The sequence below is a fragment of the Peromyscus leucopus genome, chromosome 8b (assembly GCF_004664715.2).
Source record: "Peromyscus leucopus breed LL Stock chromosome 8b, UCI_PerLeu_2.1, whole genome shotgun sequence".
In the NCBI taxonomy this organism is placed as follows: domain Eukaryota; kingdom Metazoa; phylum Chordata; class Mammalia; order Rodentia; family Cricetidae; genus Peromyscus; species Peromyscus leucopus.
Genome location: NC_051086.1, coordinates 60,484,868 through 60,509,667, shown reverse-complemented (window position 1 = coordinate 60,509,667; position 24,800 = coordinate 60,484,868). Strand labels below are relative to the sequence as shown.

Here is a 24,800-nt window from a genome sequence, read left to right as displayed (position 1 = left end):
TTTGTCTTGGTTTTGTTTCCTCTGTTGAGGAAGGAAAGTGTGGCCACATCTGAATAATATCTCTTTTATCTAATATTATTAAGATATAAAATATGGGGATCAACAAGATAGCTCAGCCAGTAAAGATGCTTGCTGCCAAGTGTGGTGGTTTAAGTTCAGTTCTCATAAGCCACATGCTGGGAGGAGAGAACTGACTCTAAGTTGTCCTCTGACTTCCATGTGTATGCTGTGGCACATGAGTGTACATGCCTACACACAACAAATAAGTTAACGTTTAAATATTTTCAAAGAAATAAAATTGGAGTCCCCATTGGGCCAAAAGTGAAAGGTAACAGGGCTCACGAGTTCAGGCAACAGAAGATGAGGTGCTGAAATCCATCTTCACCCTGCCACTCCACTCATGTTGGTGAAATGAGCATTGCATGTGTCTTGAAGGGAAAATGCTGTCAGACCCCACCTGAAACATTACCTTTAAGAACCAGTTAATCCCAACCCGTCTATTGTTTTGACATCTGGAACAGGGTCACAAGAGCAGCCACAGCCAACTGTGAATCAGGCTTTTGCAGCTGGAACACTCCAGCCCTGTCCCAGGATTATAGGCGCTGCAGGCTATTCCCAGAAGGACACAATAGTTCACTGCTGCTTTCAGAATGCATGGTGAGCAGCTTCAGGAAGAAGTGATATGAGTAACTACAGTACTAGCAAACACTGACAGCCTACAGGGATAATACTCGTGAAGAACACCAGGCTTAAAAATACCCCAATTGCAGCTCTGAAACTTTTCTAATCACTCACTGCTTTCAGTGACCATCTCAAAATCCTTTAATTGCTTACTTAGTTTGATGTAAATTAAGAGTCACTTGCTTTTTTAAAGAATGGCATTGTAAGGTTGTAATAGAGTCATTTACCATTCTGGTGTTATACAGTAAATTCATTAAAAAAAAAAAAACTTAAAAAAAGAAAATACGGTTGTGAATGAAATATGAATTCCCCAATCATTTTCTTTTCCCTTGATGATCGTCTTACAACATTTATCATGCTATCTTTAAACACATAATACTTCTCCCTTGGCTTGTTGAGTAGCAGGGATTACAAACATACACTACAATGCAATACTAAAGTATGCACGTTAAACATTAAAACTTTGCGCTCTCTCTCTCTCTCTCTCTCTCTCTCTCTCTCTCTCTCTCTGTGTGTGTGTGTGTGTGTCTGTGTGTTTTCTAGTACCTGCAAGCTTCCATTTCTACTTTGCTTTTGATGATCTTCTAAGAGAAAGGGAATTAAATATCTAATTTATGAGAAATCTGTGTAAATTAAGAACTAATAGGCTTAGCCGGGTGTTGGTGGCGCACGCCTTTAATCCAGCATCGGAGCAGAGCAGGTGGATCGTGTGAGTTCGAGGCAGCTGGCTACCAAGTGAGCTCAGGAAAGGCAAAGCTACACAGAAAACCTGTCTCGAAAAAAAAAAAAAAAAAAAAAAGAACTAATAGGCTTTAAATAAGAGCATCACTTAAAACTGATTTGTATAGACTTACATGATTCTGTTCTAGTCTGCCAATGCTGCAGTGTAAATGAACCCCCCAAAAGAGTGTGTACTCTTTATTATATCTCAAGTCTTGATCCTTTACTCAATTAGCAATTATTATCCCAGACAAGCTTCATGTCCTGTTTCTCTTAACAAAACATGAAAAGAGACATGGACCAGGAACCAAGGAACTTAAGCTAATTTAGCTTCTTACACCAGTTTTGTAACCTTTAGTATATTTTAACAATAATATCTGCCTATTATTGGGCTGTTCTAGAATTAAATTAGATCACAAAACCAGAAACACTATATTTCTGTGATCTGGTATTAATATAAATATCAACTCAAAAACATATCCTACCAGTTTAGAGGTTGTGGGGACTGGAAGATGTTCCATGGTACCAAGTTTTGTTTACAAGGACTATTGTAAGGTACAGTGACCACAGTTAATAATGTATTGCAAATTGCTAAGCGACTTTAAAACATATATGATAAATAAAATATATGAGGTAATGAATATATTAATTAGCTTCACTTAATCATTCTTTAATATACACATCAAGATACCATGCTAGCCGGGCGGTGGTGGCGCACGCCTTTAATCCCAGCACTCGGGAGGCAGAGTCAGGCGGATCTCTGTGAGTTCGACCAGCCTGGGCTACAGAGTGAGATCCAGGAAAGGTGCAAAGCTACACAGAGAAACCCTGTCTCGAAAAACCAAAAAAAAAAATGTTAGCCGGCTGTGCGCACGCCTTAATCCAGCACTCAGGAGCAGAGCAGTGATCTCTTGAGTTCGAGCCAGCCTGGCTACAAGTGAGTCCAGAAAGCGCAAAGCTACACAGAGAAACCTGTCTCGAAAAAAAAAAAAAAAAAAAAAAAAAAAAAAAAAAAGATACCATGCTATATATCACAAATATATATGTAATGTGTGTTAATAAACAAAATTTTTTCCTGGTAAGGATGAAAACAAAGGAGAATTCTCATACACTGTTGGTAGGGATATAAATTAGTATAGCCATTACAGGAAGCAGTATGGTGAGTTACAAACAAAACACAGAACTGTCAGATGACCCAGCAAAGGAAATGAAATCAGTATGAAAAAAACATCTGCACTGGCATGTTTATTATAGTACTATTCACAACTGCCAACATACAGAATCAACCCAGGTTTCATCAAAAGACAAGAAGGTAAAGAAAATATTGTACATATGCAATGAAATAGTATTTACCTACAAAAAGATAAAATTCTGTTATTTGCAACAACATGGATAGAATTAGAGAACATTGTGTTGTGAAATAATTCAGACACAGAAAGAGCAATACTACATGTTCTGCAGTTCATGTGGAAGCTAAAAAGTTGATCTCATAGAAATCGTGAGAATAGTGATTACCAAAGCCTGGGAAAGTGTAGGAAAGGGGAAAGAGGGACATTGGTTAAGAAGTACAGGTGTAAAGCCGGGCGTTGGTGGCACACGCCTTTAATCCCAGCACTCGGGAGGCAGAGCCAGGCGGATCGCTGTGAGTTCGAGGCCAGCCTGGGCTACCAAGTGAGCTCCAGGAAAGGCGCAAAGCTACACAGAGAAACCCTGTCTCGAAAAACCAAAAAAAAAAAAAAAAAAAAAAAAAAGAAGTACAGGTGTGCAGTTGAACAGGAGAAATCCCTTTTAATATGCTACAGCACAGTATGAGAAATAGGATTAATAACAAGTAATCATATATTTCAAAAAAGCTGGTAAAGACAATTTGGAATATTCCCAACACTAAGAAATGATAGATGTCCAAGGTGATAGATACAACCATCTGATCATTTATACAATGTATGCATGTATCAAATTACCAAACTATCCTACATAAAAATGTCCAATTACCATGTATCAAATGGAAATAAATGGCAGTTTTTAAAAATTAAAATAAATTACAAAAAAATAATATTGGAAAGAACAGAGAGCAGATTTCGTTGTTGCTGTTGGTGCTGCTGATGTTGCTGAGGTTGGAACCCAGAGCTGAGTCAAAGGCACACTCCTGGCCCAAGAATTCTTAAATTGCCCCTATTAATTAAGAAACATGGGTTGGGGATTTAGCTCAGTGGTTGCCTAGCAAGCGCAAGGCCCTGGGTTTGGTCTTCAGCTCTGAAAAGAAAAAAAAATTTGGCCGGGCGGTGGTGGTGCACAACTTTAATCCCAGGACTTGGGAGGTAGAGGCAGGCAGATCTCTGTGAATTCAAAGCCAGCCAGGTCGACAGAGCTAGTTCCAGGGCAGCCAGGGCTGTTACACAGAGAAACTCTGTCTCGAAAAACAACAACAACAAAAAAAAAAACATTTATTTTTAAGATTTTAAATTTATTTTTATGTGTATGGGTACTTTGCCTGCATGAAGGTCTATGCCTATGCCTCACATGAGTGTGTGATGCCCCTAGAGGCCAGAAGAGGGAGTCAGATGCCCTGGAGCTGGAGTTACAGACAATTGGAAACCACCATGTGGTTGCTGAGAATCAAACCTGGGGTCTCTGTAAAAAGCAGCCAGTGCTCATAATGGCTGAGCCATCTCTCCAGCCCCAGGAAACATTTATTTTCTAGGATGAACAATATATTCCCAAAGTTGGTATCTCTGATTTCTCTATCCCTCTAGACACTCAGTGTTTCTCACAATCCCTGACATCTGTCTCTTCCATTAACACTTCAAAATCCCAGTTCAGACCTCAACAATAGCCTTAACTGGCTCCACTCATGGTCACTCTTTCCTTTCCTAAAATTTCTCTGGCCCAAAGGCCCTAGATTGACTTTCTTAAAACACTACCGTGATCACATTTGCTCAAAACTTGTGAGAACTTTCCATTACCTTTTTCATTAGTCCCAAATCCCAGGCTCAGCAGGGCCTGTCCAATCCTAGCTACCTCTCACTTTTCTCTCTCATTGTCCAAATAAACCCTCACAGTGACCTACTTAAACTTTTCACTTAATGTCTTGTACTTTTATGACTTTCAGTGTTAGAGCACATAGCTTTTCTCCACCTAGGATACCTTGCTCTTATCCCCAATCCTAGCCTATAGAAATTCAAATTATATTTCAAAAGCTGCTTTGAGAGACACCAGCTGTGATATACTTCTTCATTGCCATCACTTCAACATTACCTTCAAAGGTAAGCACAACCGGATTTGAATTACAACTCCAGTCACTGGCTGAGTGATACAGGACACATTCCTTAAATATCCCTTGCCTCAGTTTCTTCATCTATAACATGGATAAAAGCAACTTCCCTTTGACACATTGTAAGGAATAAATGAATTAACTCTTGTATGTAAAGTATTTAGCATGATGAGAACTCAAGAGAAATTGTTGGTTTTCTAATTACTACTTGCTACTAGTGAACTTACATCAGTCTGAACTCAGACAATACCATTGCAAGCTGGTTCATGAATATACAGTATTATTGCCCTCACTATCTCTATTCTCCCACCCCCTATTTGTCTTCTACTAGCCCATTACCCAAATTATATCATCTGATAGACAGGTAAATGTCTTCTATGACTTACTATCTATAATAATCACTTATACATAGAGGTGATTCTATTAGGTTGCTTTTCTTGCTTCTGTGACCAAACACCTAAAAAGAAGAAACTTAAGGAAGAAGCATTTATTTTGGGTCACAGTTTAAAAGTACAGTCCATGGTAGAGAATGGAAGGCATGGTAGCAGGAATTTGCTAACATGCTGGCAGACGAGAAAACAGAGAAAGGGGAATGCTAGAGCTCTGCTGAACTTCTTATTCAGTCCAGTATCTACCCCATAGGATGGTGCCACTCACATTTAGGATGGGTCTTCGCCCTCTGTAAACCTCTCTAAACCTCTCTGGACACACTTTCACAATAAAGTTAAAGACTAATCACTCTAGTGATCAAGTTTGTTTTATGCTTAATGAAAAAAATACTGAAGATCTGACAGTATTAAAATGTCCAACATACACAGTGAAAGGTATTACAGAATGCTTTAAAGTAATTAAAAGATTAAACCTCTAGTCTCACAAAATGAAATCCTTTTTTATTTATAGTTCTAACTTCCTTTTGCAGTCTTCCTTACTTTTAAAACCAGCCAACCTACCTACCTACCAACCAAACAAACAAACAACCAACCCATTCATTCAGCAAGAGATAAAACAGCAAAATATATGCAAGTCAGACAGCAGCCAAGTACTAGAATACAAGGACCACAAGACAACTGAGCTGAGCACAGCTTTGGGTGAAGTCAAATAGGAAGACAATTTAAAGGGAAAGATAACTGGCTTGTCAGTCAAGCTAACAATGCTGATTGTTACTCACACACAGGGCCAAATATAAACAACTGAAATCACCAGACCAGAGGATACAGAAATATCTGTCATTTAGCTTAACTACTGAGTTTACCACTCAGTATTTACTACAATAAATACTACAGTATTTACATGACCAATTTTAATTGCCTATGCCAAAAATTACTATTAACATTCTTCAAGATTCTAAAGTATCCCAAGTTTTGACCAATGAAGCCATGTCAAATAGATATGGCTTTACTGTATATCAATCATTTACTTCAAGACAATTATTATGACAATGGCTTAATAAATGTTATAACATGTTTTCAACAATGCCCAGGGAAAATAATATTACAATACTGGGTTCTACTTCATATGTCTGTATCTACTTACATGACTTAATATCTATAACAATCACTCTTGATTGCTTCCATAGCCAAAACTAGGCTTGGTAACCACGAAAATCAGAGGAGTTACTAGTGGCGTGAATTAAGATGATCTAAAGATATGTTATGAATTTTGAAATATCTACCATAAAGCAAAAAAATCTACTCATGAAAATATTACATTTCTACACCTCTGATATTTGTCTCTAGCAGATCCTAAAATGTCCTATCAGCTCTGCAGTACAATCACAGAACCGTAAAGCTTTGGAAACCCTTTCTCATCCTTTCCTGAAGGAATTCCTCCTATCAGCTGTTTGGCAGAAGGACTCCCCATCCCAGCTTCCGCCTGATACGTCTAGCAATGTGTGCTAACTGGTTTGCAGAACAGTGTACTTTATTTCTACAAACTTCCTCCCTAAACCAATGAAAATTTGCCTCTCTAAACTTCTATCCAAAGATCACAGTTTTGTATCCTGGAACAACACAAGGTAAATTAACCTCTGAAGTAGACTAATTTCTTGAATTAGGTAAAGTTGTCAATTTAGTCACACCAAAATACACAATACTCACAAAGGAAGAAACCACCACTATATGCAAGAAAATTTTGAAATTCAGGAAACCATACTGAAATCACAAGGCAACATGCTTTCAAGATACCAAACCTCACACCTCAGTTAACAAATACTAACCGCCCAACTTTCTTTTATACAGTGGAAGGCCATAGCGTTCATTGAATACCTCTTTGCACCTTGACACTACTAAATCCAATGTTAAAAATTACAATTCTATAAGAAACAGCTTCTCCAATTGTTCATATTTTCATCTAGGCGTCTGTTTTTTTTTTTTTTTAAGACCCTTTTTACCACGCTGGTGCAATACACATGTTAGCAGGTATTCTCAAAAATGAATCCTAAGGATAGGACTGTAAAGGAGTTGGGGTGGGGATGGAGGCAAAGAGAAGCCCGGCAGAAAAAAAAAAGCTGGTTGCCGGGCATTTTTCTTCTGGAAACAGCCTTTAGTGACACAAGCATTTGAAGTAATGAACCATCCAAGCACAACCCAAGAGCAAGAACCATCATGAGCAATGAGCGTAAGGCATAAGTGTCTGTAAGATGGAAATGAATTGGCACTGGTCATCGAGCAGCACCGGATGCTTTGGGACCTGACTGAAAAAGGTAAAAGTCCAAGAAGCAGAGTAGACCACTGCCATCTTTAGAGTAGATCACTGCCATCTTTTAAAGGAGGGAAGAAACCAGGGAGTGACTACCATTGAGCAGCCCAATGAAGCCTGAACTGTACGGAGCACGAGAGAGAGAGAGAGACGCCAGAGCCTGGTGGAAGGCACACACACGGTGAGACGGAAGAAGGATGCGCAGTGCACTGACCTGGTCCCTAAATGGTGCGATATGGGTGTGGGTCAGGGGTAGTGTAGGAGCCCACCGTTCCCCTCCCTGCAACCGAGCAACAGAGGGTAAAAGAAGGGGGAGGGTGAAAAGCAAGAATGACTCATAGCCGAAAGGAAGTGCCCAAGCCATGGGAAGCATGCTACGGGAGATTTCCGAGCCAGCGCCGTGAGGGGCTGGGCGCCCCGGGTGATGGGGACCCCCAGCCCAACATCTGGCCGTCGCTGCCGCTCGCCGGCAGGATGAGGGTGTGTGTGGGGGGGGGGGGGGGGGGTTCGCGGCAGCCGGAGTGCCAAGGCCTGGGAAGAGGCGCGGCGCGTGCGCAGTGGCGTTCGGCGGGACCCGCTGAGGCAAAGCGGAGCCGCAGTGACAGAAGCGAGGAGCTGCCGCCCGGAGGGACTCACCGAGGCGCAGGGGCTGGAGGTGGTGCTGGGGGTAGGCGACCGCTGGACCGTGACCAAAGCCATCTAGGCGCTGCTAGGTTGTTCCGGGCAGGGCATTCTCGTCCTGAGTGTAGGGGGCGGGAGGGTGACGGAGCCGGGATGGGGGCAGAAAGGGTGAGGGTAGGGGACGAGGGGGACGGGGAGGAAGATGAAGCCGCCGCGGGAACGGGCTCGGGCTCCGCACCCACCACCGGACTCTCGCCGCCGACTGACGCGCCGAACGGGCGGCGGGCGGGCAGGCGGGCGGGCGGGCGGTTCGGCAGCTGCGGGGCACAATGAGCGCTCCAGTGCGCAGGCGCCACCTGTCAGCAACCGCCTCTCCCCTCGGCGCGCGCCGCCGCGGCGGCGTAACCCTTGAGTTGCCGGAAGCGAGCCGGCGGCGCGCGCGCCAGCGCCTCGGGCCGCCGCCCCCTCCCGGCCGGCCCTCGGGGCCCGGTGGCCGCGCGGTGTCTTCCCGCTGCGCCGCCGCCGAGGTGGCGTGAGGCAGGGGTGGGAAAGGGACCCGGGAAGCCCTCCGGCTAAGGGGTCCCCGAGCCGGGGAGCCGCTAGTCCTCACTCCCGAGAGACAACCATTTTTTTTTTTCCCCGAGGTGGGGCGCGCAGCCTAAGCAACCGTAGAGAAAAACGGAGGTGAAAATCCCGGGGCCGACACGTTTTCTAGTGGCCAAGAGCTCCGCGGGTGTCAGACGCTTTCTCTGAGCTAGACCTCGGAGACCAGCCCACCCGCTTGGACCTGGCCCTCCAGAGGGCTCTTGGTGTGCTTTTCCCACCCTCCTCATCATAAAGGGCCTCGCGGTTCAATGATGCCACTTTTCTTAAGAGATTTCCCCGGGGTAAACACTGGAAACTTCGTGGTACCCTCATGCTTCCTCTACTACCTGCCTAAAGCCAGTCACTGTAGCAGAGAAGAGGTGCTGAGGGGACCTGGGGGCACAGAGAGCTGGACCCTGAGTTGGAAAGCTCCAACCTGCGCTGTACCTCCCATTTGCTCCCTACTGTGAAGATCTCCACTAACAAGGATTTGCTCCTTTGAGCTTTCTTCCTTCCCCCTAAATTCCATTTTTTCAGAGATGTGAAAATGTAGATTTAAAGTATTTTAAAGGAATACACTTCTAAATGATAAGCTGTTGGTATCAAGAATGTAATGGAAGAAACAAGACTGAAAAGGAAAAAAAAAAAAAGCCACACAGTGCAAACCGTTGATATTTACACAGAGACCGTTGAGTGGATGAGCTGGTAAATGCCACCGTCCATCTCAAAGCTGTAGAAAACACACACTTAGGACTCTGCAGCTCCTAAAGCCCACCTCTTTCTGTTTGTCACTCAAACACTCTTGGATCTCATTGCTCCTTTTAAACTGACGGGGCTGTCGTGAGCTCTTTCTGGTTACTGTGTGGTTAAGTGACACAAGAGCCCTCTTTGCTGAGTCTTTGTTCTCTCCCTGGGGCCCTGTGGTTGAAATAATTAGCAGGGAGGTTCCATCAAGAATACCGAGGGTCCCTGTACTGTACAGTCCTCTGTCGAGTGTACTGCAGAGAAACCAGCTGTTAGGCTTTTGCCCCCTGGTGGTGATCAAGAGTGCCTAAGAGACAAACATTAAAGATCTATGGTTCACAAACATTGTTTTCCCCAGAGCTCCCCAGCAAACAGGAAAGAAAAGGCAAGGTTCAGAAATAAGAACTTTGAATCAATACTTTAGAGACCAAACATAAAACTATGTAGAGAACCAAGAACTCTACATAGCTGAAAGATGAATGACCTCCAATGAATGTGTTTATAAACCAAAGGAGTATCAATAATTCTCAGTAGTTCATTCCCTTACTGACACGTGGTTGAAAACTTGGACTATCTTCTTCTACGTAGTAAGATACTCTAAAGAAATTCATCTTCAAGAGGAGAGGTTTGATTCCATTAACCTTACAGTGAGAAAGCACACTGCTGTGAGTCAGACCTTGCTTCTAGTTCCAGCTGTGTAAAACCTTATGCAAATGATGTGAACATTTTGAGCTGTAGTTCCTTATTCTCTATGATGAAACTCAAGCTCACAGGGACTTTCATAATCAAATGAGATAATGTATGTAAATTAAAAGGTCCTACATGCAATTAAGATAAGTCTCTATTCTCTGTAGTGTGGTATGTTCTGAGTTCAGAGAGGCCTTGTTGAGTGTATCCTATGTGCAGGAAATACCTTCAAGCAAAAGAAAAATATTAAAAGATATGGTTCATGCTTTATCTAAACTGTAGGTTAGTGGTCAAGATACATATCTGTGAGTAAGTGTAGAACATTTTTGTTTGGCATATCTAAGGTGATGAAATTGGGTTATATAATATTAAAATTTGCACTGTTTATATCAGGAAGTTGATTTATTAACATATAAAGGAAATATATCTTCGTGTTATATTAGACTCTGAGATCTGAAAATTATTGCTGCATGTTTATTAATTGAGAGAATGTTGAGTGCATGTTGTATACTAGGTATTCTTTTTTATTTCTGTGTCTATGCATGTGTGTTGGAAACGTGTGTGTGAGTGTAAATAAAGATGGATGTGTCTATGCATACATGTGTAGAGGACTGAGGTCATTGTCAGGTGTCAAACTTTTTTCCCTTCCTCTCACGGGACCTGGAACTTGTCAATTCAGCTATACTGGCTGGCTAGCAAGCCCCTGACCTGCTTGTCATTGCTTTCTAAGGCACAGGGATTACAGATGTGTTGTCAACACTAGCTTTTTAAAAATAGTCTATTTTGCTTTTTTTTTTATACTATGTGTGGAATGGGGGCATGACATGTCATGGTTCACGCGTGGAGGTTGGAGAACAACTGATGGGATATAGTCCTCTCCTTCCACAATGAGGATCATGGATATCAAACTCAGATCATCAGGCTTGATGGCAGGTACCGTTACCCACTGAACCATCCTCACTGGTCCCCCATGCCTATATTAAGGACAAAATAGAAGAAGTGTCTCAAGGAGCCCATAGCCTCTGGTCAAGGAGATGTGTATACATCAACAAATAATTAAAGTATACTGTAGTGCTACTATGGATTCAGTCATCTTTTCTAGACTCCAAGGAAATTAACTTTCAGGCTTTGACTACAGATTTCAAGATAGCTCCTTTTTTGTTTTGTTTGTTTGTTTTTGTTTTTTGAGACAGGGTTTCTCTGTGTAGCACTGGCTGTCCTGGAACTTGCTCTGTAGACCTGGCTAGCTTCTAATTCACAGAGATCCACCTGCCTCTGCCTCCTGAGTGCTGGGATTAAAGGCATGCACCACTACCGCCCTTGATAGCTGCTTTTTGAATTGGGCTGGATTATAGAGAAGAAATCTATTTCACTGTCATTTTTTCCTGTTCTTCTCTGGGATCCAGATTCCTGCTGTTTCTTCTGGTGATCTGAGAGGTGGTATCTATTATGAATATCCCCAAACTCCTGACTATACCAACTTAATTTGTTTCTCTCTCTCTCTCTCTCTCTCTCTCTCTCTCTCTCTCTCTCTCTCTCTCTCTCTCTCTGAATCATGGTCTCCTGTGCCTAGACTGGTCTCACACTTGCCATATAGCAGAGATTAACCTTGAATTCCTGATCCTCTTGCCTCTGCTTCACAAGTGCTGGGACTGTGTGTATGCATTACCAAGTTTGGCAGTGGTACCTTAATTTGAAAAAGGAAAGCCAAGAGTAGGAGTCTCAACAGAGCCAAAGAGCCCAGAGCCTCAGCTCTCCACTCTTCCCATTCATGGTACTGGAGGCCTGATTGTGCCTGTGGAGTCCATCTCACCGTGAGTGAAATCATAGGGTACTTGAAATTCCTGAAGTCAACTGGTTCTTACACTTTGAAAGCGATTGACCTTTTCTACAGAAAGATACTTCTCCATATTTCACACAACCACTTCATTTCACGAAGGACCTCAGGTTAAGAAGCAGTGGTTCTTAGCCTTTTTTCTTCACATCCTGACAGCCTTAGAAATAACATTCGTATGACACACTGGGTAAGTTAAAAAGATTTAAAGACATGGCATTTGGGGAAATTTAATTTCTTTATATCATATACTTTAAGAAACAACAGCAATAACAAAAACACATATTGTAGTGCATATTGCCACCTGTCCTGACCCTCAAAACAGGGTCTCTTGTAGCCCAGGTTGGTCTTGAACTCACTTTTTGTGTGACTCCTGCAGCACCTGAGCTTCCTGTCTTAGCCTTCCAAATGCTGTGATTACAGGCTTATGCCACTGTGCTTGCTTAATGTTGTATACTGTTAGTGAAAAAAATAAAATGAATGTATAATACTGAGGGTGTTAAATATTTAATCTGTATAAGTTTCTAAATAAAATCTTTTAAAATTTTTGATAAAGTATCAGAGATTCCTTCTGTAAACATAACATGTTTTAATATACAGTTTTATGACTGAAATGACAGTGTTCATTTTCTGTGAAAAACTATAATGATGATCTCTTCAAATTATTCATAGACATTATTGGTAAGTTCACACATGTAGTTAATAAAAATTTAAATAATTGTCACATTTCAAAATTTACAAGCCTAAATCATATTTGTCTCTTGTAGCTCATTCTTACCTTTGTCCAACCAGAAGACATAATGTGAAAATCTCTTGTGATAATATGACTGCATTAAAGCCCATTTAAACTTTATTATCAAGTATATATTGCAAAATAATTACAAATCTCTAATTTGCAGGGTATGCTGCTTTATTGGAACAATAATTATGCAGCTAACTTAGACATAATGAAAACGGCACCTCAAACATAAACAAGGGGAAAATTAATGTATAATTCTTATAAAAGAGAAGAAATTGAGAACTGAATCCATTTAAGAATATCTGTCATGTTCCCAGCCATATTTGAAGCTGCAAATCCTTTTCCTTGGGTACCTGGCACATGTTGTCTTCTGATAACTCAAAAGCTCATTGATCATAACACAGCAATATGCACACACTGGCTTCTGAAAATGATGTCCTGTTGATATAATGCTCCTTAGCTTTGCTCAGGAAGTTCTTTATTATGCTTGCTACCCAGTGGGACCTTAGACCATACTAGGACAAGTCATCTTACCCTATGGGATGTTCTCTAAGAATCACTAGATGACACTGTTTCTGGCCAGAGGTGATTTACCTAGAAATACCAACCACTCCAGTTTTTTCTAGGCCATTCCTAAGGCTGAATAGATAACTATCTTGTAGTATGTCTATAATTCATATATTATATACCAAGTGAAGTGTGACTGTAGTTTATATAACTAAGCTTATTCAAAAAGAGAAAAACAAGGAATTTAGCCATGGACCTCAAACCACAGAGGCAGAAGCTCTGACTAGCTACTATTACTGTCTTCAAATTAATGAAAAATGCAGAACGACAAAAAACTACAAACTATTTTCAGCTATTTCTATAAAAAGAAAAGCTACTACCAAGATGAAGAAACCTTAATAGGACAGTAAAGCACATAAGTACCAAGAGACTATAAGAAGCAGTCAGGAGGTAGACAAGAAACTAGCTGCCAGGACGAATGAATAAGGTTTTCAGTCTCAGTATCAGAGAAACTGTTTTTAGAGCTGAGACAATAATAATAGGCACTTAACTACTAAAGAAATTGATACCAGGAATGGAATTCATCTCCTGTGCTTTTATTTGCATATATCTTATAAGATAACAGTTGAAGTCTTTCCTGTTCCCTGAGTCTCAGGTACAGTTAGAATGCAGTCATTAGTGTGTCACTGGATCAGTGTGAAGCTGAATTAGATCAAGATGCTCAGATTATTTGTGAAATGGCATAGAAATGAGAACTGATGTAGTCCTGAAGCAAGATTGTGATGATACAGGTTGAGCATCCCTAATCTAAAATCAAAATCATTTCAAAATCCAATGTTTTTGATTTAACATGCTGTAACGTGAGAAATTAAACATCACAAAGCTGTTTCATGTGCAAAATTATTAAAACTATAAATTTTATTACCTTTAAACTATGTATATAATATCTATATGAAATATAAATTAATTTCATGTTTAAATTGAACCCTATCCCCAAGATTTTTCGCTACAATTATCTATTTTAAAATCTGAAAAAAGGAGATATGAGAAATATTTTTGGTTTCAATCACTTTAAATGAAGGATACTCAATGTGTATATTGTTAGCCCTGCCAAGTAAAAGCAAACAGCTCCTGGTATTCTTTATGAATTTATATAAGATGAAAGCATATACTAGGTCAATAGCTGTGTATCAGGTACCAGAAGATGGATTGACTTCCTCGAATAAAGGTCCTGTATGTAGAAGAGCACATGTAAATGTAGAGTAACATCTGAGTGAATTTATGTTAATCCACCATCATTCTCCAAGATCTATTTTTCCCCACTGTCCAAAGAGAAAAGTTAATTTGGCATGAGAGGGCATCCATCCATCAACCCACTTTCTTCAAATCTGTATTGCTATAATTAATCTCATTCTCTCACCCTAAGAAATGAATGTTTTTTTCATTTTCTATCTTGGTGTGTGTGTTTCAACTTGGCCTTTCACACTATAATAATTCTTATCCAAAACCAGAGGGAAAATATGGTGGTTCTGCTAATTGCTAGTGTCTTTATTCTAATTACACATTTGAAAACTGATGAAATCTTCATATAATGGTTCTCTGGCCCCACTCAAACCACTGTGATTCAAATGGATTAAAGCTCCATCTCTTACTTGGTCAGTACAAGACTCCACTTAAGCATGTAGACTGCAGAATATTTAGGGGTCCCCCAAACTAACATTAAAGCTTTCTGAAATGCCTAAAACAATAGGAAATTCCCTTTTTCCAGCACATAATTGTTTTGAATACGATCACCAGTCTCTATGGAAGGAATTTAGTTTTCAGATCCTCAGTTTATATTGGAGGCAGTGTTACAACAAATGAGTGTTTCTAAAGGAGATCTGACTCTTCCTGAGAGAGTGAGGGCTGGAGAGACGTCATGGCAGTGAGGAGAACTTGCTCTTACTGAGTACCTGGGTTTGGTTCCCAGCACCCACATAGTAGCTTACAACCATCTGTAACTCCATTTCCTGGGGATCCAACACCCTTTTCTGATCTCCATGGGCACCAGACTTATCATGTGGTATACATATGTGCAGGTAGAACACTCATTACACAAAATAAGTCTAAAAGAGTGTTTAAGAGGTTGTAATATTATTCTGGATAAAGGCATATTTCTGGCACACACAAATAATGCAGGCCTCCTACTTGCTAATGAATTTGTTGTTGTTTTGTGTTGTGCACCTATTTTCTCCAAATTGAAATATTCTCTTCTACAGAGAGGAGAGTCATAAGAGTTAAGAAGAAAAGACACAGGGCCGAGGAGGTACATGAACTTAAAGTGTCTCAGGAAACCCTTGAATGTTACACAAGTCACAACTTAAAATGTCTCAGGAAACCCTTGAATGTTACACAAGTCACAACTTAAAATGTCTCAGGAAACCCTTGAATGTTACACAAGTCACAAGGCTCCTCCTCAGGGTTATAAATGCTGGGAAGAAGAAAGTCTCTGATCAGCTGACCTGCCTTTAAGTTGTTCAGGGATGCAGCTTTTGTGAGTCATCACCCATGCTGCAGTGGGCTTTTTACTAAATAGATGTCGTTGAGTCACGCATGCTCTTGTATGTAATCCCTCACCCATACTTCTGTGCACAACCCCAGCAAGCTCATTGTTTCACTAAACCTGATGTGTAGAATAGTTTCTATTATCAGTGCCCCATCTGGGGTGAATAGACATTTGTTCATGTCTCCCACAAAAATGTCACACAACACAATTGGCACTTGAACAGGGATCTGCAGGAACAAAGATGAATTGGAGAGGAGTGGTTGTATGGCCTCTGCAATTAGTGATGAGACGTGCCACTGAGGCTTATCCGTGGGACAAGAGGACCTTCAGAATGGCTGCTTTCTCCATGTGGTATGGGATGGTTTGCCTCCTTGTTATAGTGGTGGTTGCATGCTCTCTGCAGTAGATGATAGAATTTGCAACCAGGCTAACCAAACCATCTTTGTGCGGGATCCCAGGGAGGCCATCTTCATCTACTTGATCTGGGAGAGTCATGTCTCTCTGATGAGTGAGGTCCATTACATAAGAATGCAGGTGTCCCCAGAAACAACTGATGGACTAGAGAATATGCTACCTGAGGTAGCACATATAGGATGGGATCATTAGCAGGCTGTGGCATCAGTTGTGTAGCCATGGTTGTGGCCAATAAGACCTGCTGCTGGGACTCAGCTATCTTCCAGGAAAGAACTTATGTACCTAAGGAGGAATTACAATGGGGAAAAGACATGAATGCTATTAGCTGTATTAGCCTCTGATTTGCAAGAAAAGCAGAACAAAGTGAGGATGAGATAGAGATGATGGTTTACTAATTCTCACAGCTGGCAAGATGCAAAGGAGAGAGGGGAAAAATTAGATCCTTGCTGAACAACCCTTCCTGGGATCCCAAACCTTAGAACCCATTGGCACAGTCTTTTAGTGAAGAGGAAGAAAGTGAGATAGAAGTGATAGAGGATATTCCTGAGGTTCAACCTTCAATACAGAGGAAGGGAAGTCCATGATTCAGCATGCAGAGACCTTAACAATGACCCAGAACAAGAAAACACAATACAAAGGGAATATTCAATATCTAATTTACTTGGATGGGGAAAGTTTTTAAATGAGCAATAAAAGAGCCTGTGTAAGCAGAGAAACTGAACAAAATAACTACCAATCCCTCCTTAAGACAAAAGCTGCATAACCCAAGGTAATATGAGGTAAGCAAGTCCCTGATAGACTGGCTTATACTAGCTATTATAGACACTTGTTGCCAGGTGATGTCCCCATAAATATCAGGGACTGGATGACAAAAGGAAGGATAGTTACTGCTGAGAGAACTCAGCATGAGAAATATGAAATGCCCAGTTCACTGGACGCGAGAGCAAGGACCTTGAGACTGGTGTAGGGCTTTAGTGGCTGTATTGGGCGCCAAAGTGAAATGTGATCTTTATGAGGTAGGGGAAGTTGTAAGAGATTTGAATGATTTTGACCAACATATAGATTGTTTGTAAAGTATAAAAGCAATCAAGATAGAATTTAGAGAAGGGCAAAGCAAACAAAGGATCTGTCCAGTCCACTTGAAGGCAGATGTGACAAAGTTTGTGTCAAGTGAAGTCCTCGGGAAAACATTAATAGAAAGAAAAAATGCTGTGCTGGTGAGTTTTGGAAGACTTTAAACCGGAGTGACAATGTATGGAAGAAATAATTATGCTTGTCCTTGGGGTGGAAAGTTATTGTCTTAGAATATGTGGTGTAAAATATAGGGGGGAAAAGATTGTTCTCCTGTCTTGGATCCTTTTGGCATCCAGCTGTAGCTGATTTAAGCAAGGGCCATGGTGCCAGCCTGCAGCTTATCAGAACCAGGGAACCAGTTCAAGTTTCAAGCATGGCAGGCTACAACACAGACAAGCTCCCTCTTTGGCCTGAGCTAGACTGAGCAGTATAGATTGGTCCTATCAAGACTGTTCAGGATAAAGAGATGCACAGCATCCCTGAATCAGTAGCAGCATCCCAGGATTCAGAGGTCAGAAGAATCATGGAAAATGATTATGGATTATGAAGGACTAAAAGAGGTTGCATCTCTCATCCATGTTGTTTGTTCTAGTTTATTTCCTCTTATGATAAACACTATGACCAATAGCAACTTGGGAAGGAAGGGATTTACTTGGCTTACACATCCCCATCACAGTCTATCATTAAGGGAAGTCAGGGCTGGAACCTGGAAGCAGAAACTGAAGCAGAAGCCATGGAGAAGGGCTGCTTATTGCCTTGTTCCTCGTGGCTTGCCCGGCCTGCTTTCTTATAGCACTCAAGATCACCAGCCCAGAGATGGCAACACCCATGTGAGCTGGACCCCCCACCCCGCCACATCAATCACAATCAAGAAAATGTACCACAGGCCAGCCATAAGCCAATCTGGTGGAGGCATTTTCTCAATTGAGGTCTCTTATTCCAAAATGACTCTAGCTGGTGTCAAGTTGACATAAAACTAGCCAGCACAACTTGAAATCTTTCCTTTGGTCTGTCAATCAGTATCCTGTCTACGGTGAACAGACATTTTGTTCTTCATGTCTTCTTCCCAGGAAAGGTCACACAACACCTTAGTAATGGGATGGCCCCTGAATCCTCTTGGTGATGTACAGAGTTGGAGGAAGGGAAGCGAGATGTACAGATCATATATAATAAACCTGTTTCAATATGTCTATTCTTCTAAGCCTTTGGACTTTCTCTATACCAAGGAGGTTCCAGTATCTCAACTTAATTAGACATAGGCTACTGTGGAGTACAAATTTCAGTGAACAAACATGGAAATGGTTAGTGACACTTCTAGCTGCTTTTATTAACACATTAAATCTATTGTCTAATTTAGCTGATTATTGAACTCATATCAGTAAATCTGTCAAGTCCAGCTAATTATAATGTCTTTCTTGCTTTAACTCCTTTTAATATGGTCCCACACATTTTCCCTGGGTACCTGCAATATATAAGCAAATAGTAAAATTCTTTTTCTGTCAAGGCTATCCTCCTTGTCTTACTTTGCATTGACCCTTATGGAAAAACTTAAAGTCCACTTTAGCTACAGATTTTCTAGCGTGGAAGAGGTGGTTGGGGTAGATCATAAGGAAAACAGGCTTCTTGCAAGGCAGATGAAATTATTACAATGTTTTCAGCTTAAGAGATCTAGTATCAAACACAGGACAAACTGTTTTCAAATGGTAAGAGGATTTCAAGGCGGATCAGGGACTTGGGATTCTTTCTTAGGTCATTCTAATGTCCTCATTCTAAATTCAGGGTCCTTTACAGTGCCATATACCTTAGCTGGCAATTCAATTAATGTTATAATTCTGCAGCCCATATGATTAAAATTTATGTCGAGTTTTAATAATATAATTACTGTTATTTTACCAGTATTGGTTCTGTGACTACTAGAAATAAAATATTTTGCAGCCCCCATGGAAGCTATCTGATAATATTCTGACTTCTGAAATTGATGTTGTCTTAATTAATATAATCATTCCTTCTTTCCTTTGATTCAAACTTTGCATTGTGGTATAAGTATCCATTTAACTTATTTTAATGTCTTTTTATTTAAAGTGTACATTTTGTATTTAAATTTTTTACATTTTTTTGTGTGTGGGAGAGGCAGCAGTGGGTGGGAGGTGCTTGCATCCCACAATATGCATTTGGAGGTCAGAGGACAGCTGGCAGCTGTTGGTTCTCTCCATGTACAAGTGTCTTTACCCACTGAACCATCTTGCCAGCCCTGAAGTGTATTTCTATAGAAAGAGTATTTTAATCTCTTTCTCTCTATCTCTATCTTGATCTCCCTTTCTAGCTCCTTTTCTCTGACAGTCTTACTATGTTATCCAGTCTGTCCTCAAATACCTGTATTCAAAGGATCTTCTTGTCTCAGCCTCCTGAATGACTGGGATTACAAATGTACACCATTGTACCTGGCTCTTTTTAATGCTTAAGCTAATAATTTCTGTTTTTTATATTATGTTTAGACTATTGGCATTTAATGTAATTTTCTATATTCTTGAGTATTCTATCCTTGATAATCTTTCCTTGTTTCTCAACCTTCTTATGGATTGTTTTAGCTCCTTTTGTTTCTATTAACAATGACTTAGTAATTATAGCTCTGAGTTTTGCTTCATCTTTTTAGTGTAGTAGTTGTTCTGAGACATATAAACTTTTTCTCACCCTAATATACTTTATATAATACTTAATAGTAAAGGTAGCCAGGTGGCGGTGGCGCACGCCTTTAATCCTAGCACTCGGGAGGCAGAGCCAGGCAAATCTCTGTGAGTTCAAGGCCAGCCTGGTCTACAGAGTAAGATCCGGGACAGGCACCAAGACTACCCGGAGAAAGCCTGTCTTAAAAAACCAAACCAAAAAAAAAAAAAAAAAAAAAAAAAAAAAAAAAAAAAAATAGTAAAGGTATACATGCAACAATACATTTCATTCCCATTCTCTGCTCTAGTTTACAAATGCTGTATATCCCACAGGACATTCTTACTGATTTTTGCTTTAGATAGTCAATACCTTTTATAAAGATTAAGAAGATGGTATCTTATTTTGTCCACATTTGTACCATTTTTATCGCTCTTCATTCCTTTGTATGAATTTAAATTCCTACCTGGTATCATATTCTTTTTGTACGTGCACGTGCACGTGCGTGTGTGTGTGTGTGTGTGTGTGTGTGTGTGTGTGTGTGTGTGTTTTATTTGGGTTTTTAATTTTTTCACTTTTATTTTAGAAAGATATTTTCATTAGCCACAGAATTCTGACTTTGCCAGTTTTAGGGATTCTTTTTAATACTTTAGAGATGCCATGATTGTTTTTTGGCTTATGTGGTTTCTGATGGGACATTAGCCAGCCCTACTATAATGTTTCTTATTTTTCTGCCCATCTTCTAGATTTTCTTTGTATTTGTATTTTCATCTCTCTCTCTCTCTCTCTCTCTCTCTCTCTCTCTCTCTCTCTCTCTCTCTCTCTCTCTCTCTCTCTCATCTATCTCTCTTCATCTGTCTGTCTGACTCTATCTATCTATCTATCTATCTATCTATCTATCTATCTATCTATCTATCTATCATCTATCCTTTGGAAGAAGGACCTCACTATGTAGTCCAGGCTGTCCTGTAACTCACTATGTAGACCAGGCTGGCCTCCAACTCACAGAGATCTGCCTGCCTCTGCCTCCCGAGTGCTGGGATTAAAGGCGTGTGCGCCACCATACCTGGCAACAGCCAGTTTATTTGTGCCAAGAGATGATTTTCTTTGTACTTATCCTGCTTAGGATTTTTAAAGCTTCTTGAATCTATGATATATTGTAATTCATAAAATTTGGAAAATTATCAGCCAGTTTATTCTTCAAATTCCTTCTATCTCACTCTTATTTTCTGGAATTCTAATTCCATATAAATTAAACCATTTAGTATAAAGGTTCTGTTTTGTTTTGTTTTTTACCTCTCTTCCTGAACTGAATTTTAGACATGGGAAATTTCAATTGGCCTACCTTCATGGATACTGATTGTTCTTCTGAATTCACTTTACTAACAAACCTGCCAAAGGAATTTCTCATCTCTGATATTATGATTTTTATAACAAGAATTTCAGTTTGGCTTTTCTTTATGGTTTTCATGTTATTGCTCTAAACACTAAACTATGAATGCTATCTTTCTTTTCCATTGTATTTGTCCTAGTTAGCTTCAGCTATCAATTTGACACAGTCTAGCATCATCAGAAGGAGACTCAAGCGAAGGACTGCCGAAATTAGATTTGGCTCGTGGCCATGTCTGTGAGAGATTATCTTGATTAATGATGGATGTGAGAGGTCCCAATCCACGGTGGGCAGCACCATCCCTAAGAATGTGGCCCCAGCTCTTATGAGAAGGCTAGCTGAGCATAAGACAAATGAGCAAATCAGAGATTGAGCCAGAAAGCAACATTCCACCATGGTTTCTACTTGAGTTCCTGTTTTCATTTCCCATGGCCTGTGATCTGGAAATGTAAGCTAATAAACCTTTCCTTCCTATGTTGCATTTAGTCAAAGTGTTTTATTACAGAAACAGAAAAGCAAACTTAGTTTTTTAATTATAACTATCTTATCATTTATATTAATGCTAAGATTAGAAGTTGTATATTATATAATTGTAATGAGCTATGGAATATTACATATTTAAAATATGTAATCTGTTTATACATTAGTCATAACTATAAATCATAGTTATTTAAAGTTTCAAATATTCTGGTATTTTAGCTCTATCGATATCTAGTTCTATGAATACTTTATATCTTGAAACTATTTATTTTTTTAATTTTGTTGATGTTTTGCCTGTATATACCCTGTGTGAGGGTGCTGGATCACCTGGAACTGGAATTACAGACAGTTGTGAGCTGCCGTGTGAGTGCTGGGAATTGAACCTAGGTCCTCTGGAAGAGCAGCCAGTGCTCTTAACCACTGAGCCATCTCTCCAACCCCCAAATTAGATTTTTTTTTCCTCTTGCTTTTTAATGAATCTCTTAATTTTATTAGAATGCTGCACACTGTATGTAAATAGTAGTAGGAAATAAATAGTCTTATCCTGAGAAATGGGGATGTTTCTTCTGTCAGGCCATTAGTGTGTGGGATTCAGTAAATCTAGACAATAAAGGCTGAGTTGTGTTGCTATAGTTACCTTCAGTCCACCACACACTTCTAGCCAAAGGGTTTTTTTTTTTCTTACTTCACTCTCAAATTCAACACAGAACACTTCTGTGAGCAGATAGATGAGTGAGTCTTTTCCTCCCCAAACAGTTCTCCAGTAGCCACCAGCTGGAGAATTCAGTTCAGTCACATCTCACAGGTGGAGAATTCAGTCCTTCAAGATCACCTCTTCTTCTCTTCAATTATAAATAGCACACTTGAACTGCCTACAAACTAGAGTTCCTGTTCCTACCAGTCAGTCCCTCCTTTGATAGTATTAGCTCTCTCATAGAACTCAGAGACACATATGTTTAATAGTTTAATATTGTGTTTAATAGTTTAATAACATTTAAAAGGACAGATGAAGAGGCAGATGAAGACATGACTAGGTGTGTTCAGTAACCCGGAAGTTCTTCAAATTCCTGTTTGACTTTTCATGGAAACTTACATGAAGCCATCATTGATTTTTGTCTTTGGCCATTAGCATCAACTCAACCTTTACCTCTTCTCCTCTACCTGACGTTGGGAGTGCAGCCAAAAGTTCAACCTACTAATAACAAAGTAGGCCCAAATGACCTTATTAGAAAGTCACCTCATAATGAAAGATGCCCCAATCACCCAAGAAAGGATCAAATGTTTTTATCCCTCAGGAAACTACAAGGGTCTTAGGATGTCTGTGCAGGAAATACATATATTTTATATATGCACATATATGCATATATATGCTATATGTGATTTTGTACATAGCCAGTACTGTATAAGTTTTCCTAATGTATTACAACAAATCTATTAAAATATTTGAAAATCATGGTCCCAACTCTTAGAACAGTTACATTTTAAATTAATGCTATCACTTCAACTTTCATAAGTAAGTTCCTATTTACTGGGGACTGTCTCAACAATTTAATTTTCCCTTCATTCTTCAACTTTTGCTTTCACTAACTATTGATTACTGTAATTAAATACTCAATAGTTGAGTTAATGTTGTAAAGACTAGTTTCAAGATACTGTCTGTAATTCTGACTTATCAATCTGCATGTGACTTTGGACAAATGAAACAAATTCTCTGTTTTGTTGCATTAAAATAGGGCTACTAATACAGTCCTGCTAGAAAGATTACATTAAATAATGTATATTAGTCACTCAGGGTACTTCCTCTTTTAGAAGCCATAAGCATTTTTTACCAATAAGTTAAATGATGAATTTTCTGTCCTTCTGATGTTTGATTTCTCTTCAGCATATGACACATTAAGTTGCCTTAATTTCCTGGACTCTACCTCAGTCACTTTCCACCTTTCTTTTTGACACAGGGTCTCTCACTGAACCCAGAATTCATCTATTGGATAGATAAGCTGGCCCACTCTGGGGATCCACCTTTCTTCCCAAACTCATTCCTCTCACTTCTTGGGTTACAGATGTATGCCACCATGCCTGGCTTTGTGTGAACATTATGAAGCTGAATTCAAATCCTCACACTTGTGAATATCTCCATAGCTACCTCTTAGAGGCACTTGTGTTTGTCACCAAGCATTTGTCTTGAGCCTTTCTGTCCCTCCCAACTAATCTCCTTAGTGAGCTTCTAACATTGTCCAGAACTGCCCCCTCTGTCAATTCTCCCTGTCCAGACTCACAAGGAATCTAAGTAAAAGGCAGCTTTGTCATCTAATACTGTAGGCAATCACAATTATTTTTACTTTCTTTCTTAATTAAGGATGCTCTATCATATTTGATTGACAATCCTACACACCAAGATGACTTCATCTACGTTTTGCCTCAGGGCTTATTACCTTTCTTTCCTTCTGTGTATCTTACTTTCTCAGCCTCTTGTGTCTAGCTGACCACTGCCTGGCTTCTGGCCCGAGGCGTGTACCTCTCTTTCTCCCTCCTTCTTCTCCTCTATCCAGCCTAGATTTCTCCTTCTACTTATTCTCTCTGCCCACCAGCCCCACCTATCTCTCTCCTGACTAGCTATTGGCTCTTCAGCTTTTTATTAGACTAATCATGTGCCTTAGTCAGGCACGAGGAAACAGCAACATGCCGGGCGGTGGTGGCCCACGCCTTTAATCCCAGCACTCGGGAGGCAGAGCCAGTCGGATCTCTGTGAGTTCGAGGCCAGCCTGGACTACCAAGTGAGTTCCAGGAAAAGGTGCAAAGCTACACAGAGAAACCCTGTCTCGAGAAAACCAAGAAAAAAAGAAAGAAAGAAAGAAACGGCAACACATCTTTACATAATTAAACAAATGCAGCATAAACAAAAGAAACACATCTTTACACAGTTAACGTAATCTTCCGCAGCAATAGGTACTTAAAATGCAAGATGATGCCGTTGTCCATCATTTCCTGTGGACCTGATTGTTCACAATTTTTTCTTAACACAGTGGTCTTCAAATGCCTACTAGAAACTTATGTTAGGCAACCAAGCAAGTAACTTGTATATTTCAGACACAGAGTTTCATTTCTCAAATCCATTCTCTTTTCCTTATTTCTCTTGATGGCATTATCAGC

The 24,800-nt window shown here is 40.1% G+C and overlaps 2 protein-coding genes across 3 annotated transcripts in view; one reads left to right on the top strand and one right to left on the bottom strand.

Annotated features, from left to right (window-relative positions):
* Ssh2 (slingshot protein phosphatase 2) overlaps nucleotides 1–8,316 on the bottom strand; it is a 257,691-nt gene extending 249,375 nt beyond the window's left edge. Inside the window, exon 1 of one of the 2 annotated variants that reach the window (XM_028866803.2) lies at nucleotides 8,006–8,316. In XM_028866803.2, coding sequence (XP_028722636.1) covers nucleotides 8,006–8,068 — 63 coding nt within the window. In that variant the 5' untranslated portion in view covers nucleotides 8,069–8,316. The remainder of the gene's footprint in view (nucleotides 1–8,005) is intronic. The other variant, XM_037201496.1, reaches the window with a different exon arrangement.
* The window catches only part of Efcab5 (EF-hand calcium binding domain 5), a 137,294-nt gene continuing 120,347 nt past the window's right edge, over nucleotides 7,854–24,800 (top strand). Inside the window, exon 1 of the mRNA XM_037201494.1 lies at nucleotides 7,854–8,036. The gene's annotated coding sequence lies outside the window, so the exon portion shown is untranslated. The remainder of the gene's footprint in view (nucleotides 8,037–24,800) is intronic.